The sequence below is a fragment of the Gracilinanus agilis genome, chromosome 3 (genome assembly GCF_016433145.1).
Source record: "Gracilinanus agilis isolate LMUSP501 chromosome 3, AgileGrace, whole genome shotgun sequence".
In the NCBI taxonomy this organism is placed as follows: Eukaryota; Metazoa; Chordata; class Mammalia; order Didelphimorphia; family Didelphidae; genus Gracilinanus; species Gracilinanus agilis.
The window spans coordinates 481,170,205-481,185,496 of record NC_058132.1 but is presented as its reverse complement, the minus strand read 5'-3'; the positions used below and the strand labels follow the sequence as shown (position 1 = coordinate 481,185,496).

Genomic DNA, 15,292 nt, shown 5'->3' with positions numbered 1-15,292 from the left:
CTCCACCCCTGAATTATATTAAAAAAGAGTCAAGCCTGACTGTTTTTCATTCAGTTCTAGAAACGTCAATGGAACTTATTCATTTAGGGAGAAGGAGCAAAACTAGATCTCATCCCCCCCCCCCCCCCCGCCTCTATGGGTCTGGAATGCAAATACTACATCAGGACAAGGATCATATTAATAGAATGACAAACCCACCCACAGTAAATCTGTGCCAAATTAGGCCAACAAGTCTGCTGCACTCACATTGAGAACACGGGGTGCTATCTCTAGTCAATTGAGTCCGTCTTTGAGGCAGCTACAATCAATATGTTATTGGTATATTCAGATATATGTTTATTATTAAATGTCATTTGTAGGATGCATAATAATCTAATTCCCAATCAAATGAATGCTCTCTGGCTCTCTACCAAAGTACCTGCCTACAAATTCTATAGAGATCCTGAAAAGAAATAATTCATAGGTTCACAGGATCACAGAGTTGGAAGGGCCCTGAGATGTTATTCTTTACATTTTACAGCTGAGGAAACTTGGCCCCAGAGAGTTTAAGGACCTTGCCCAAGGGGAAGGAGGCAGAGTAAGGATTCAAATCCATATCTTATGTGAATCCAAGTCCAACTCTCAGTCAGGAAGACCTAAGTTCAAATCTAGCCTTAGACAACTTACTAGTTGTGTGACCCTGAGAAAGTTATCAACCTCTTTCTGCCATAGTTTTTTCAACTGTAGAATAGGTTGAATAGCAACACCTACCTCCCAGGATTGTTGTAAAGATCAAATGAGATAATGTTTATAAGGTATTTAGAGCATGGTGTTTTGTAAGTACTTATTTCCTTTATTTCTTTCCTTCCTTCCTCTCTCCTTTCCTTTCTTCCTCCCTCTCTCCTTCACTTCTCTCTTTCCCCTTCCTCCTCTTTTCCTTTTCTTTCTTCTCTCTTTTCTTTCTTTTCTCCTTGTCTTCTTTCCTTTCTTCCATGTCTTCCTTTTGTCCCTCACTCTTTCCTTCCCTTCTCCCTCTCTCTCTTCCTCCTTCTTTCCTTTTCTTTCTTCTCTCCTTTCCTTTTCTTCCTTCTTTTTCTTCTCTCTTTCTTCCTTCCCTCCCCTCCTTTATTTCTATCCTCTCCTCTCTCCCTTCTTTCCTTCCTTCCATCCTGTCTCCCTTCCTGTCTTCCTTTTGTTCCTCCCTCTCTTCTTCCCTTATCCCTCTCTCTCCTTTCCTCTTCTTTCTTCCTTCCATCCTGCATCCCTTCCTATTGCTCTTCCCTTTCTCCTTCACTTCTCTCTTTCCCCCTTCCTCCTCTTTTCCTTTTCTTTTTTCTCTATTTTCCTCCCTCCCTTCCTTTCTTCTAAATTTCTTAGTCCATACAGAAAACCTTGGCTAACTAGAATACTAAAAACTAGGAATATTCCTCAGTTTCTTATAAATTTCCATTTAATTCAACAATCTTTGTTGTTGAAAGTTCTCATCATGCCTTCCATCTCCCTTCCTGTCTCAGGGAACAGAATATGGAATGCAATTTTCAGGACACCATGACTAGAAACACAATTGCCCCGAAACACAAACATGGGGTACAGAGATTGGGTGGAATTTGTATGGATTCGAGAGGATGTATAATCCCTAATATACATTTTTTTTTCTTATGGAAGAGTTCAGAATCAGAGAGAGGGAGGAAATCTAGTTAGTTGGCTCAGGCTTCATTAAAATATTACTGTATCAAATCTGGCCTCAGACACTTCCCAGCTGTGTGACCCTGGGCAAGTCACTTGACCCCATTGCCCACCCTTGCCACTCTTCCACCAAGGAGCCAATACACAGAAGTTAAGGGTTTAAAAAAATATTACTGTAACCAGCCCTTTGCAAAAGATTAAAGTCCATAGTTGTCTATACTAATTCTGGCTCTTCCTGAAACTCTACCCATTTTTGTGCTTTGGCCTTTGTTTTTCCTGCCCCCATCCCCAGTTGACAAATTGATATTCCTAAAGCATATGTCTGACCATGTAACTCTGTTGCTTATGAAGCACTAGTGCCCCCCTGCTTCTTGCCCCTAGGATCCAATCTGAATTCTTCAGGCAACTTTGAAAGCCCTTGAGAGCTTGTCTAGCCTACTTTTCCAAACTGATTGCTTATTATTCCCCTTTGCACATTGCACATTCTACATTCCAGACGAACTGTTTGAGCACACAGAATGCCATTTCTGGTCTGTTTCTTTGCATAGGCTGTTTCTCATGCCTAGAAAGCTCTCCCTCCTCACCTCTGCCTCAGAGCATCTCTACAAAGCTTGCCTCAGGTGCCACCTTCTTTTGGAAGCCCATTCTTATCTTCTCAATTGCTAGCATCATTCTCTGCGCCCAATTACTTTGTATATATTTCATTTTCTGTGTACAGAAATAGGGACTGGACCTTTGATTTCACTGTAAAGGGACTTCCTGGCATAGGAAATCCCTTCTACCAATGCCAGTACCTTCTCAGCAATTTGTGATCTTTGAGAGCAGCTTAAAGGAATGACAGGTTACATGGCTTGGTTGTGGTTATAGTTAGGGTAAGAGGCAGAACTTGAACTCAGGTCTTCTAGGCTTCTAGATTAGCTAGCTGTCCATTTTACCATAATGCCTCTGTATGCGTGCAATAGTTTATTTACCTAAATTTAAGATCCTTGAGGGCAGAGTCTTTTATGGTCTTCTCTTTGCATCTGTTATGCCTAGCATCAGTGCTTGCTCAGCATATAATAGGTAAAAACTGTTTACTGAATGAATGCATGGCTAATTTCTGACTAGGCCTAGGCTGGCTTTTAGAAGCAGCTGAAGCTTTCTGCCCATCTTCAGATCAAGGATGCCCCAACCTCCTGTAGCTCTCCAGCCCTGATGCCTTGGGCTAAAATAGGGGGGCCCTGGGATAAATGCCTGGGACCCAATTCTTTTGGTGCAAGGTAAGTAACTCAGGGAGTCAACAGCTTCAGAGAGGGAGGGGAAAGGTTCTAACAACCAGTTTCCAAACAGAGATGTGAAGTTCTCATCCATCCCATCAGTCCATAATTTAACAACCTCATCCTCACTGCACTGGGACAAAGAAAAATGGTAGGGATTTACTGTCCTCCTTTTTATACATACTCCTCCACCAACTTAAGAGTTCCTCTGTGATTTACTTATCCCAATTTTACTTATGTAAACATTTTGGAGGAATGGAGGGGTCAAGAAGGCTATATAATTCAGGCTGAATCAAATCATCTTTGCACAGTAAGAGGAAAGGCCATTTGCTAAGATGCTTACCTTGGTATGTCTGCTTTGATTCTGGGCAATACTAAATACCATTCAATAATAACCTTGGATGTGCATATTTTCTAATTTTGCATTTTGTGACATCCTAGTATTGTAACTTTAGATAAATTGCTCACAGAAGACATTTGCTTGGTTGCCTTCCTGTCTGCCATAATGATTTCTCCCCAGCTAGCAATTTACAATAACCTGAAACCTTATACCCTGAGTTTTATTATCCCGAAAAAGTCAGCAAATCCCCTGATATACTAAAGTTAATATCATCAGAACACCAGGAAAGAACTGCCCCCCCCACCCCATCTCCAGAATAAACAAACTCTTGGTCACTCTAATCTTTATTAGGGGAGAAGATGAATGTAGAGAAGGCCTTTATGCCAAAAGAAAAAACAAAAACAGGTCAAAATTTCTTAAGCAGATTTCAACTGGAAAAAAAAGAACCCATCAAGCAAAAATGAGTCTATTCTTGAACAAAATACTTCAAGACATTTATAAACTCCTTTTTGTGTGTGTGTGTGTGTGTGTGTGTGTGTGTTTTTAATTTTAAACCCTTAACTTCTGTGTGTATTGACTTATAGGTGGAAGATTGGTAAGGGTAGGCAATGGGAGTCAAGTGACTTGCCCAGGGTCACACAGCTGGGAAGTGTCTGAGGCCGGATTTGAACCTAAGACCTCCTGTCTCTAGGCCTGGCTCTCAATCCACTGAGCTACCCAGCTGCCCCTATAAACTCCTTTTAATGTAGTCCTAAAAGTCAGTTTTTATACAAACTCAGTGGAGAATCTGCAGAAAGGATATTATAGGAAAGGCATATAAAATGCTGTACTGAAACTTTACTCTTCATTCCTGGGAACATAGAAGATGACCTCAACCCATCAGTTTGTTTTAGAAATTATGAAATATTCAAGTTTCCGTGGGACTTCATTTTGTAGGGGATAAACGTAGGAGCTTTTATAAATGGCACAGTACACAAGTCTGCAACCACAATGCTAACAGTTCCCAAAGTTTAATTTCCTTAAGCTTATTATTAGGAGAACATTATCAAAGAATGGAGGGTAGGTGGAAGATGGCTTTCCTCGATGATCTCTAAAGGCTCCCAGGTCTGAAATTTTCTGAATGTAATGACTTATAATAATATATAATGGCTTATAATTTCATTGAAGGACCACATTTTTCCAAGATGAGAAGATTTCAAGGACTGAAATTTTTTCCCAAACCCAACTGACCTCTGAAGTTAGAAAAGCAAAGGAATGAAAATAACTACTTGATAGCAGAAGTAGTTTAAATATCCTGCTGGTTCTAAATGAACTCTCTGTGGTCACCATTGTGTATTTCTTAGAGATGAAACACAAAACCTCATTTCATTGAGAGAGCCATGTTCATGATGGACACTCCTGCCGCCCAAAGGAAGAGGTAGTTTAGGAATGCCAAAAATAGACGCTAGCCACATTTTGCCGAGTGACTTCTAGAAGCAAAGAAACCCAGAGCAGCAAGAAAACACACATATTAAAAAGGAAGAAGAAGAGAGAAAACATGAATGCTGTTATTCCAATGGCTATGGCCCTGATAATTCAATTACACTTCAGATAGACATTGATAAACTTAAAAGACATGAGAAACCTCTGAGAGTATTAATTTTAGTTAGCTGATTTTGGCTTGTTTGGAGGTAAGAGACAGAGGCTTTGTTTTTTTGCATTTAATACTGGGAATCATCAATGCAGGAAGAAAAGCACCAAAGAAACAATCAAATGCAAACCACAAGACAAAGTCAGTGTGTAGTCATGATTCAGTCCATTTCTGCACCAGCCAATCCCCGTTGAAATGGGAAAGCTCAGTTCTCTGCTGAGATAAGAATGATTCCTCTGCCTGGTTGTTAGAAGATTGTGTTTTTCAAAAAGCAATTCTATTTCTGAGGGTGGTCTTAACTCAAGGCAGAATTCAGTTTCACAAGGGAACACCAGCTCACGCAGACTGATGTATGTCAAGAGCTAACTCTCAAGTTGAGGGAAAGAGAGAATCTTGGGAATGGTATTTAATTTAGCTCAGTTTATGGATTAAGATGAAGGTAACCCTTTATGTTTGTACTCGAGTAGTGAATGAGGGAGAGAGACAAGGAGAGAGAGAGGGGCTTTGTGAAAGAAGAGACCTTGCATTAGAAAGACTGGAAAAGCCAAGCCCCAAGTTAAATATTAGGATGCAGAAAACTCATCACTTCACCTGAAATACCTCCAGCGGGTTTCACTGAGATCCTCTTCTGATGAATCCTGGACACCGACTCTGGTACGGTACAAGAATGGAATGTGAGCGTGATAGGAACAGACTCATTCAAGGGAGTTACTTGGCAAAATGCCCACACCCATGGGAATGCAGGTAGGCTCCATGAAAATTCTTACACAAATAGATGAATTAGGAGGGGAGATTATTCACATTTTGAAGCACTGAGCCAAAGGTCAAGACATAGAGAAATTTTAAGGCTATATAACAGTGTTAGGAATCACTGCCAGATGAAGGGAAATTAAAGAATGAATGGTGGGGAAGGGGAGAGCCAGGCCTGGAGATGGGAGGTCCTGGGTTCAAACCTGGCCTCAGAAATGTCCTAGCTGTATGACCCTGGGCAAGTCACTTAACACCCTTTGTCTAGCCCTTTCTGCTCTTCTACCTTGGAACCAATGCATAGTATTAATTTTAAGATGTCAGGTAAGGGTTTTAAAAAAATCAACAAATAAAATACAATGTTAAAAATGAATTGTTTAGCACATATTTTTTAAAGGAAACAAAGTTGAACTGGCTTTGCTATTTAAAGGAAATAGCACAATGTTTATTGAAAGGTTTATTATTGGTAATGTTTATGTAGACAAAACCTTCTGCTAGTTCTGAAGAAGACAACTAAAATTCACAGGTCTAAATATCTGACTGCTAACTGGCACATTTTATTTCCATTCTTTTCTCCACTCATTGTGTGAACCTGAATATAGTGACTAGGTCTCTTTTGGCCTCCCTTGAGACATATGAACAAATGACTGGACTGATAACAATCCCATAAGAGTACTTGAGAGTTTATATTAGCTTATTTACAAACAAACCTGTCAGATAGGTCATGCTAACATTAATATCCTCATTTTGCAGAGAAGAAAACTGAGACAGTGAATTTAAGTGACTTGCAAAGGTTACATAGCAAGTAGGGGAGTTGAAATCAAACCTAGTTCTGATTCCAAAACTAGGGCTCTTGCCATCTTGCCATCACTCCTCACTGGACTGTGGAAAGTGAATGCCCAAGAACTTCATTATAGTGCCAACCAGTAGTCACTATTGCCATCTCATGCATCCTTTAGGCAACATGAAAGAGAGAGAACTGCCATAGTGCTTCTGGGGAAGCCAGTCTAATTCAACTTAGAGCCAACAAAACTAGTCTGTTTTGATTACTGCCATTTCCTAAAATCTGAATATATAATCAAGAAAAATATCCTGGCTCCTCTAATGCACAGCTTACTGCTCCTGAGCACCATTAACTGGTGGCTTCTTTAAACTTTACATAAAAAAGCATCTTCAAAAATGCTACTTATTGTATAAGCTTTTTGGCTCCACCTGCCTGGATTATTTACAAAGTTTATCATCCTCATCAGCACTCCTTTATTCTCTCACTTTCTTATCAGTCAAAAAACCATTATGTCATGTAAGATTTAGATCTGGGTGTCTCAATAATTATATCATTAAAGTCTGTCCCCTTTCAGTATCTATATGAACAGATCTTAAGTAATATTTTCAAAGAATCATAAAACTGTGGTTCTTTTTGACAAAACAGAGAGGAAGCTAAGAGGGAGAGGAAGAAAAAAGAATATAAGAGGAGTAAAAGGAGAGGAAAGAAGAAAGAGAGAGCAAGAGAGGAGAAAAAGGGGGAAAACAAGGGAAAGACCTACATGAAACTATGATGAGCTAAATGGCTAAATGAGTAGATCCAAGAGAACATTACATACAGCAATAGAAATATTGTTTGAAGAATGACTTGTGTATGTCTACCTTCAGAGAAAGAACTGATAAACAGAAAGAAGTAAGACGCAGTTTTATATATATGATTTTGGGGGCTCAAATGATGCCTTCACTATTAAGAGGAGGGGAGAGAGGGGGGAAGATACCTGGGAATATTAGTGGAACAGGCAAATAAATCATTAAAAAATAAAGGGAGAATGGGATAGGGATCAGAGAGAAGAAGAGAAAGGAAGAAAGAAGGAAAGAAAGAAAGGGGAGAAAGAAAGAAGAGAGGAAGAGAGAGAGGGAGAATGTAAAAAACAATGACCTATTAAATAAACAGTAGGATAAAACACAGCTCACTTGATTTTTCAGGAGGTGCTAGATTATGCAGGTTTTCAGTTGGTTGCTTTATAAGGGGGGGGCAGAAGGGGAGAAGGAAGGAGGGAGGGAGAGAGACAGACAGGCAGAGAGACAGAGACAGAGAGAGAGACAGACAGAGATAGAGAGACAGAGAGAAGAAACATTTCCTCACTTTTGCCAGTCTCATGAGCAATGAGAATCATTCTTTTTATATATCTGGCTATGATTTTATTGAGTTCATGGTTATAACTATCCTTCAGGGACTAGCTTTGGAAGGAAATTTTTTAATAAATGGAGATTTCCTTCAAAATAAAAATGGACTAGCTAAATGTTTATGCATGTATTTTAATAAATGTACTGAATTGTTAACAAGCATTTATTGCTCACCAACTCTCTAGGAAAGCTTTCCTGAGTTATCCTAACAGTCAAGAGTTGGTTATAGTTTCCGTTCAGATATTATGATGAGGGTAACACCTCATTATTAAAGAGATGGCTTTTTGTATGGCTCCCACTCCCCAGTTCCCAATTAATTTCTCATGGAAGGACAAGACTGGATGGGTATCTTTTGGAATGACAGGAAGAGAGCTTGTCAGACAGCCTTAACTGATAAACAAACAAAGATGTTGGAGAACCCTCTCCAACAGGCCATTTCATTTGGAACAAACTATTATCTGGGAAAACTGTCACTATAAGCTTTTAACATAAGTGAAAATAAATAAAGATGGTAGACAAGTACCAGTCTATCTTGTGGAATGAATTGGAAGGAACCATGCCAGACAGAAACAAATCTTCATTTCAACCTTTAAGATTCTGGAGCACCACTGAGCAGAGGAAATTTCAATCTCATTCAAAGCCCAGTCAAACAATCATTTCCACTCAAATTACATGTTTGAGAGCCTAGAAACCAAGAAAGATTTGAGTCTGTAAGCATCCATACGTATTATTAAGGAAAAGTGGGGAGGATGATGCTGTCTTGACATCATGAGCAGTAATAATACTCTAAAAATACTCAGTGTTAGTAAAGAATCATGGGGAAGTGCGGATAAAGAGTTGGCCTCTGAGTCAGAAAGACTTGGGTTTGGGTTATGCCACTGACATGGGCGGTGTGACCTAAAAATTTGCTTAACCTCTCAAATGCTCCAGGCAACTTTCTAAGACCAAGTTATATAACAGTAAGAGAGTAGCCATGGACTCCATGTTGTCATCATTACTAGTTCCCAACACCAATAAAATCACAGATTGAGGTCCTAGCCCCCTGTATTTTTTTTTCATTGTCAAAATAAAAGTCTTAATAAGTGCTATAAAACTTTAAGTGGGAGATTTGGTATTCTCCATTCGTAGCTTGCCTTGGGTCCTCTTCTCTTTTCTCCCCTATACTATTTCATTTGGTGATCTCATCACCTCCCCACAAGTTCGGTGATCACTCTCTGGAGATGATTCTCAGATCTATCATTCCTGCCCTGTAGCTAAATGGCACAGTGGATAGAGCAGGGGCTGGAGTCAGGAAGACCCCTCTTTCTGAATTCAAATCTAGCCTCAAACGTTTACTAGCTGTGTGACCCTGGACAAATTACTTCTCATCTGTAAGATGAACCGGAGAAGGAAATGGCAAGTAACTCCAGTTTCTTTGCCAAGAAAACTCTAAATGGGATCATGAAGAGTTGGATAGGACTGAAATGACTGAACAATAACAAGTTATAAACATTCAGTCTTCCTGTTCTTTGAGCTCCAATGGCTCCCTGTCACCTCCAGGATCAAACACAAAGTCTTCCTCTTATACCTCATAAACCTTGTTCCAGGGCTGACTTTTCATCACAATATGAGTTAGTCAGAGCCAAACTGTATCTTAGAAATTCCATCTGTTGAGTATATGATTGGGGGTTTTGGCTTTAAATATTAATAATATGGAAATAGGTTTTGAACAATGATACATGTATAACCCAGCGGAATAGCTTGTTGGCTACAACAAAGGAGGGGGAGGGAAGAGGGGAGGAAAGAACATGAATCATGTAACCATGGAAAAATATTCTAAATAAAAAAATTAATTTAATTTAAAAAACCCACAATTAATTAATTAGAGAAAAGAAATTCGGTCTGTTGGGCCCTTACTTGCCTAAGAGCAGCTGCTTTGGGAATAAGGGTCTGAGTTTGGAATATGTCATTACAGAGATCCAAAGTTTGTAGTATGAAGAGTGACACTAGGAAATGATAAAAATGAATTGATGACAGCAAAAACAATTCATTATCTATTACCCTCTGCAACAATTCTAGAATTTTGAATCTGAATGATACCTTGTATTTGTTTATTTGCTGTCAAATAAATATGAAAGATGAAGAAAAATATACTACAAGCCAGGCCTAGAGATGGGAGATTCTAGGTTCAAATGTTGTCTCTGCTACTTCCCAACTGTGTGATCCTGGGCAAGTCACTTAACACCCATTGCCTATTCCTTACCCCTCTTCTGCCTTGGAACCAATACATAGTATTGATTTTTAAGAGGGAAATAAAGTATTTAAAGAAAAAATGCTACGAGTGGCTGCAATGATTGTGTCAAAATGACCCAATAAAATTCCCAAACAGATGTTTAAACAACAAAATCAAACCAAAATAAGTCTGTCACTTAAAGCTCTTTATAACTTGGTTCCTTCCTATCTTTCCAGTCTTCCTACCCCTTCCTGCCTTCTGCACACTCTATGATCTCGCTAACCTGACCTATTCCTAGTTTCTCAAAACAACTGTCTATCTCCTGTCTCCATCCCTTTAAAACAGCCATCCTTCATGTTTGGAATATTCTGCCCCTATCATCTCCATCTCTAACTTTTCTCCAGATTCAGCTCACATCTCTCTTCTGCAGGAGGTCTTTCCCTCTTTTTCCTAAGCTGCAAAAGCCTTCTAACAGGTTACTTTCAAGTGCTCTGGACAACTCTTCCATATATAGCAAGTGTGGTCAAGCTTGAAAGGACAGAGGTCAGCCCACAAAGCACTGGAGATCCCACCATGGTTTCTCCTAGTTTCCCTTTTTTCATTTTCCCTTTTTCTACCTTTTTTTTAGGGTAGGGGTGGGAGGATCATGGAACCAAGAAGCAAGAGCCAAGAGTGCACCTATATACGGGGTTAGAAGGTATTCATTCATATCCATGGTTTTGACCATCTACGGTATATCTTGGAACATATCCCCATGGATACGCAGACTATTGTACTTAGATACTTCCATTAGAATGTCCACTTGGTCCTTGTGTCTTATTTATCTATTTTGCTTTTTCTTGGTTTCCCCTGTGCTCAGCATAGTTCTTGGTACACAGTTAAGGGCATAATAAATGTCTGTTGACTAATAGCCTACAAAGACAACAGAAGAATAACTAACAAAAACTGACATTTACATAACTCTTGAAAGTTTGCAAAACATTTTCTTTTTTTAAAAAAATCATTTATTATTTAATTTAGAATATTTTTCCATGTTACATGACTCATGCTCTTTCCCTCTCTTCCTCTCTCGTAGCCAATGCACAATTCTACTCTGTTTTACATGTGTCATTGATCAAGACCTATTTCCATATTATTACTATTTGCACTAGGGTGATCGTTTAGAGTCTACATCCCCAATCATGTCCCCATCGACCCAGGTGATCAAGCAAATGTTTTTCTTCTGTGTTTCTGCTCCCACAGTTCTTTCTTTGAATGTCGATAGTGTTCTTTCTCATAAGTCCCTCAGAATTGTCCTGGATCATTGCATTGCTGCTAGTAGAGAGGTCCATTACGTGCAAAACATTTTCTATCCACTCTCATTTGAGCCTCACCACAATCCCACAAGACAGGTACTTTTCTCAGACCAGATTTGTGATTTCACCGAGAAAGGGAACTCTTAGTGGGGAAATAACCACTACTAATCTAACTAGGTAACTTCCACAACATAAGACTTAGGGAAATCCCAGGGGGAATCAAGAAGTTAGGTGATTTGTCCAGGGTCACACAACCAGTATGTGACAGGAGCTCCATGACTTGAACCTATCTTTCTGACTCCCAATAAGAATCTACATCCATTTTGCTATCCTGTCTCTCATGAAATAGGTATTACAAATGAAGAAATAGATTCTTTTTTTTAACCCTTACCATATTATTATCTAAGACAGGAGAACAGAGAGGGTTAGGCAATCAGGGTTAAGGGACTTGCCCAGGGTCATGAGCCAGTAAGCATCTGTGGCCAAATTTGGACCCAGGACCTCCCGACTCCAGGCTTGACCCAAGAAGCAGATTCTGGGAGAGGATGAGTGATTTTTCTGTGGTCATAGATCTGGTAAGTATGGATGGAAGGATTGGAATCCAGATGTGGTGACTCCAAGGCTGGATCCCTATCTAGTGTATAAAATGACCATGAGATCCATTTTAACCTCTCTTTTCATTCACACATTTTATTAAATGAGCTCAGAGAAATTATAGCATGAAATAAAGTTACAAAAATACAACATGTATGGGGGCAGCTAGGAAGCACAGTGGATAGAGTGCCAGGCTTGGAGTTTGGAGGACCTGGGTTCAAATCTGGCTGTGTGATCTTGGACAAGTCATTTAACCCCCCAAATCTAGCCTTTACAGCTCTTCTGCCTAAATGACTCTAAAATAGAATTAAAATAAAAATTATTAAAAGTAATGATTCTACAATAGAAGGTAGAGGTTTTAAAAAAATACATCATGTACGTTGCATGAACTTGAATCACACGGAGAGTCAGGTCCTCATTTTTCTATAAATAGTTTCCTTCTAGTATTCAATTAAAAAATTTTTTTATACTTTCTGTCTTAGTAATGACTCTAAGTTAGAAAGGCAAGGACTAGGCAAACAGGCTTAAGTGACTTGCCCAGGGTCACACAGTAAGTGTCTAAGGTCAGATTTGAGCTCAAGACCTTCTGACTGTCCCTGCTCTTCAAATTTGATAATGATTTCCATTTCTATTTCTTAGATTTATTACTCTACCCCAGACTTCCAAGTTGAAGAATTCTGGACTTTTTTGCTAAATAACGTCAACTTAAATAGGGCTATTCTCAAATTCTGTGATATGTGGGGTTCCAAAAGCCTCTTCTTCTTCTTCTTCTTCTTTTTTAAAACCCTCATCTTCCAATCTTGGAATCAATGCTGCGTATTGGTTCCAAGGTAGGTAAGGGCTAGACAATGGGGGTTAAATGACTTGTCCAGGGTTGCATAGTCAGGATGCATCTGAGGCTAGATTTGAATTCAGTTCCCCTGTTTCTAAGCCTGGTTCTCAATCCACTGAGACACCTAGCTGGTCCCATAGCCCAATAGCTTAGTTTAAAAATTTTTTTTAATTTATTAAAAATAACCTCAACCTTCTGTCTTAGAACCAATACTTAGTATTGGTTCTAAGGCAGAAGAGTGATAAGGGTAGGCAATGGGGAATCAAGTGACTTGTCCAGGGTCACATAGCTAGGAAGTATATGAGGTCACATTTGAACCCAGGACCCTCCCATCTCTGAGCCTGGCTCTCAATCCACTGAACCACCTGGCTGCCCCCCACCAATAGCTTACTCATGACATAATTTAAAAACTGTCAAGAAACCATAAAGTCCCGCTGTAGCATCCTTTATTCTGTGAGGCTACATAAGTGACGGAATAGAATCATTCCATGGGCACTGAATTGAAGGCAATCCCTAAAAACAATCTGTTCTTTTGACTTTTTGTGCTAGACTCATAATGAGGAAATCGGATTTGAATCCAGAGTCCAACACTCATTAAATGTGCAACTCTGGGAATGTCACTTCATTTCTCTGACTACAGGTTTCCTTGTCTATCCAGTGGAAATTATAATACTTGTACTGCCATGACATAAAGCTGTTGTGGGAAAAGTGTTTACTGAGCTATCATTATTTCTAGGAGGGAACTCAGTGTGAAATCTGGTCCCGCCTTGCAACTTTATCTCTTCTCTCTCACCACAAAAAAGACAGAGGAGACCACAAAATTATTTCAGGCTCAAATTCAAGTACTTGCCTGAGCCAGCACTAAATAGCATCTATGACAAGCTCGGCAAAGTCAACTACCTACTGTTTCCCTAGGCAGGCACAGTTAGGAAGACCCGAATTCACACCTGACCACAAGTCACTGAACCTGTTTGCCTCAATTTCTTCAAGTGCAAAATGAGAATAATAAGAGCATCCGTGAGGATCAAGTGAGATAACATTTTTGTTTCGCCTTTGTAAAGGTGAAAATATTACAAATATATTTGTAAAATATTTTATGAATGACACATAATAACAATTTCCACATAAGTTTTCTGAAGTTATCTGATCCAAACTGTTGCCCTTCTTCCCTTCCCTCCCCCTTCCCAGAGATGGTAAGCAATTTGATCTGTGTTACACATGTATTATCATGCAAAACGTATTTCTATATTTTTTTGCAAGAGAATAATCATATAAAACCAAAACACCTAAATGAGAATCTAAATAAATTAAAGTGAGAAATCGTATGCTTTCATCTGTATTCCTACTCCAACAGTTCTTTCTCTGGAGGTGGATAGCATTCTTTGTCCCAAGTCCCTCAGAATTGTTCTGGATCATTGAATTGTTGAGAGTAGCTAAGACTTCCACAGATTCCACCATATTGCTGTTACTGTGTATGATGTTCTCTTGTTCTGCTTATTTCCAAGTGAGATAATATTTCTAAAGCACTTAGCACACAGCCTGGCACATAGAAGACCTTATTTAAATACTTATTCCCTTCCCCAGACCTCTATTCCCTAGAATTTGAATCTTCCTTTCCTGTTGAAAAGAAGAATGCAGAGAGATTTCTTAAGGAATTTCTGATTTTAAATGATTTATTTTACAATGATTTGGCTTTCTTCTCTCTGGTCCCAAGGCTGATTTTGCTTTTATTTCCTTTTCTTTAAAAAAATTTTAAACCCTCACCTTCCATCTTAGAATTAATATTTTGTTTTGGGCAGAAGAGTGGTAAGAGCGAGGCAATGGAGGTTAAGTGACTTGCCCAGGATCACACAGCTAGGAAGTGTCTGAGGTCAGATTTGAACCCGGAATGTCCCATCTCCAGGCCTGGCTCCCAATCTAATGAGCCACCTAGCTGCCCCCTGATTCTGCTTTTCAACTGCCATGCAACCCTCACCCAGCCCACTTCTCTTTGTCTGGTCCCCTGAAGCCCATACCAGGTGGTGAATTCCAGAGGGGCAGCCAGCTGGTTTACTCCAGTAACTGACCTGTAACTGAACCTGACACAGAACACAGACTGGTCTATCACTGTGACTTCTTGCTAGCTTTCAGAGGGAAGTAATGAATGCCCTCCAGAATTCAGTTTAGGTTTGGCTTGAAAAAAGAATAGAAACAAATAAACCAAATTCAACAGGCACCTGGAAAAACCAAAGGAGTCCATAAGCTATAAAAGTTAGAGCTTTTCAAAGTGCCTGATTTAATTTCATTGTATGTCCATGCTGAACTATTCGTAAAAGCAAATCTTTGAGAAAATGCCTGTTTATTGTTACTACCCTCAGAAAAATAGACCTCAAATTGACAGAAAGTCTCATCTGTTATTATTTCCTGACACTTCTGCAAGGCTTGGATGCCACACTTTTATAGAGTTACATATAATATTACGTATAATTATAATGTAATATGTTACATTAATTATATTATATTATATTATATTATATTATATTATATTATATTATATTATATTATATTATATT

At 39.2% G+C, this 15,292-nt stretch overlaps 1 protein-coding gene across 1 annotated transcript in view; it reads right to left on the bottom strand.

The window, feature by feature from the left end:
- The window catches only part of SLC9A7 (solute carrier family 9 member A7), a 212,253-nt gene that overhangs the window by 30,390 nt on the left and 166,571 nt on the right, over window positions 1-15,292 (bottom strand). Inside the window, exon 13 of the mRNA XM_044670403.1 lies at window positions 5,483-5,542. Coding sequence (XP_044526338.1) covers window positions 5,483-5,542 — 60 coding nt within the window. The remainder of the gene's footprint in view (window positions 1-5,482; window positions 5,543-15,292) is intronic.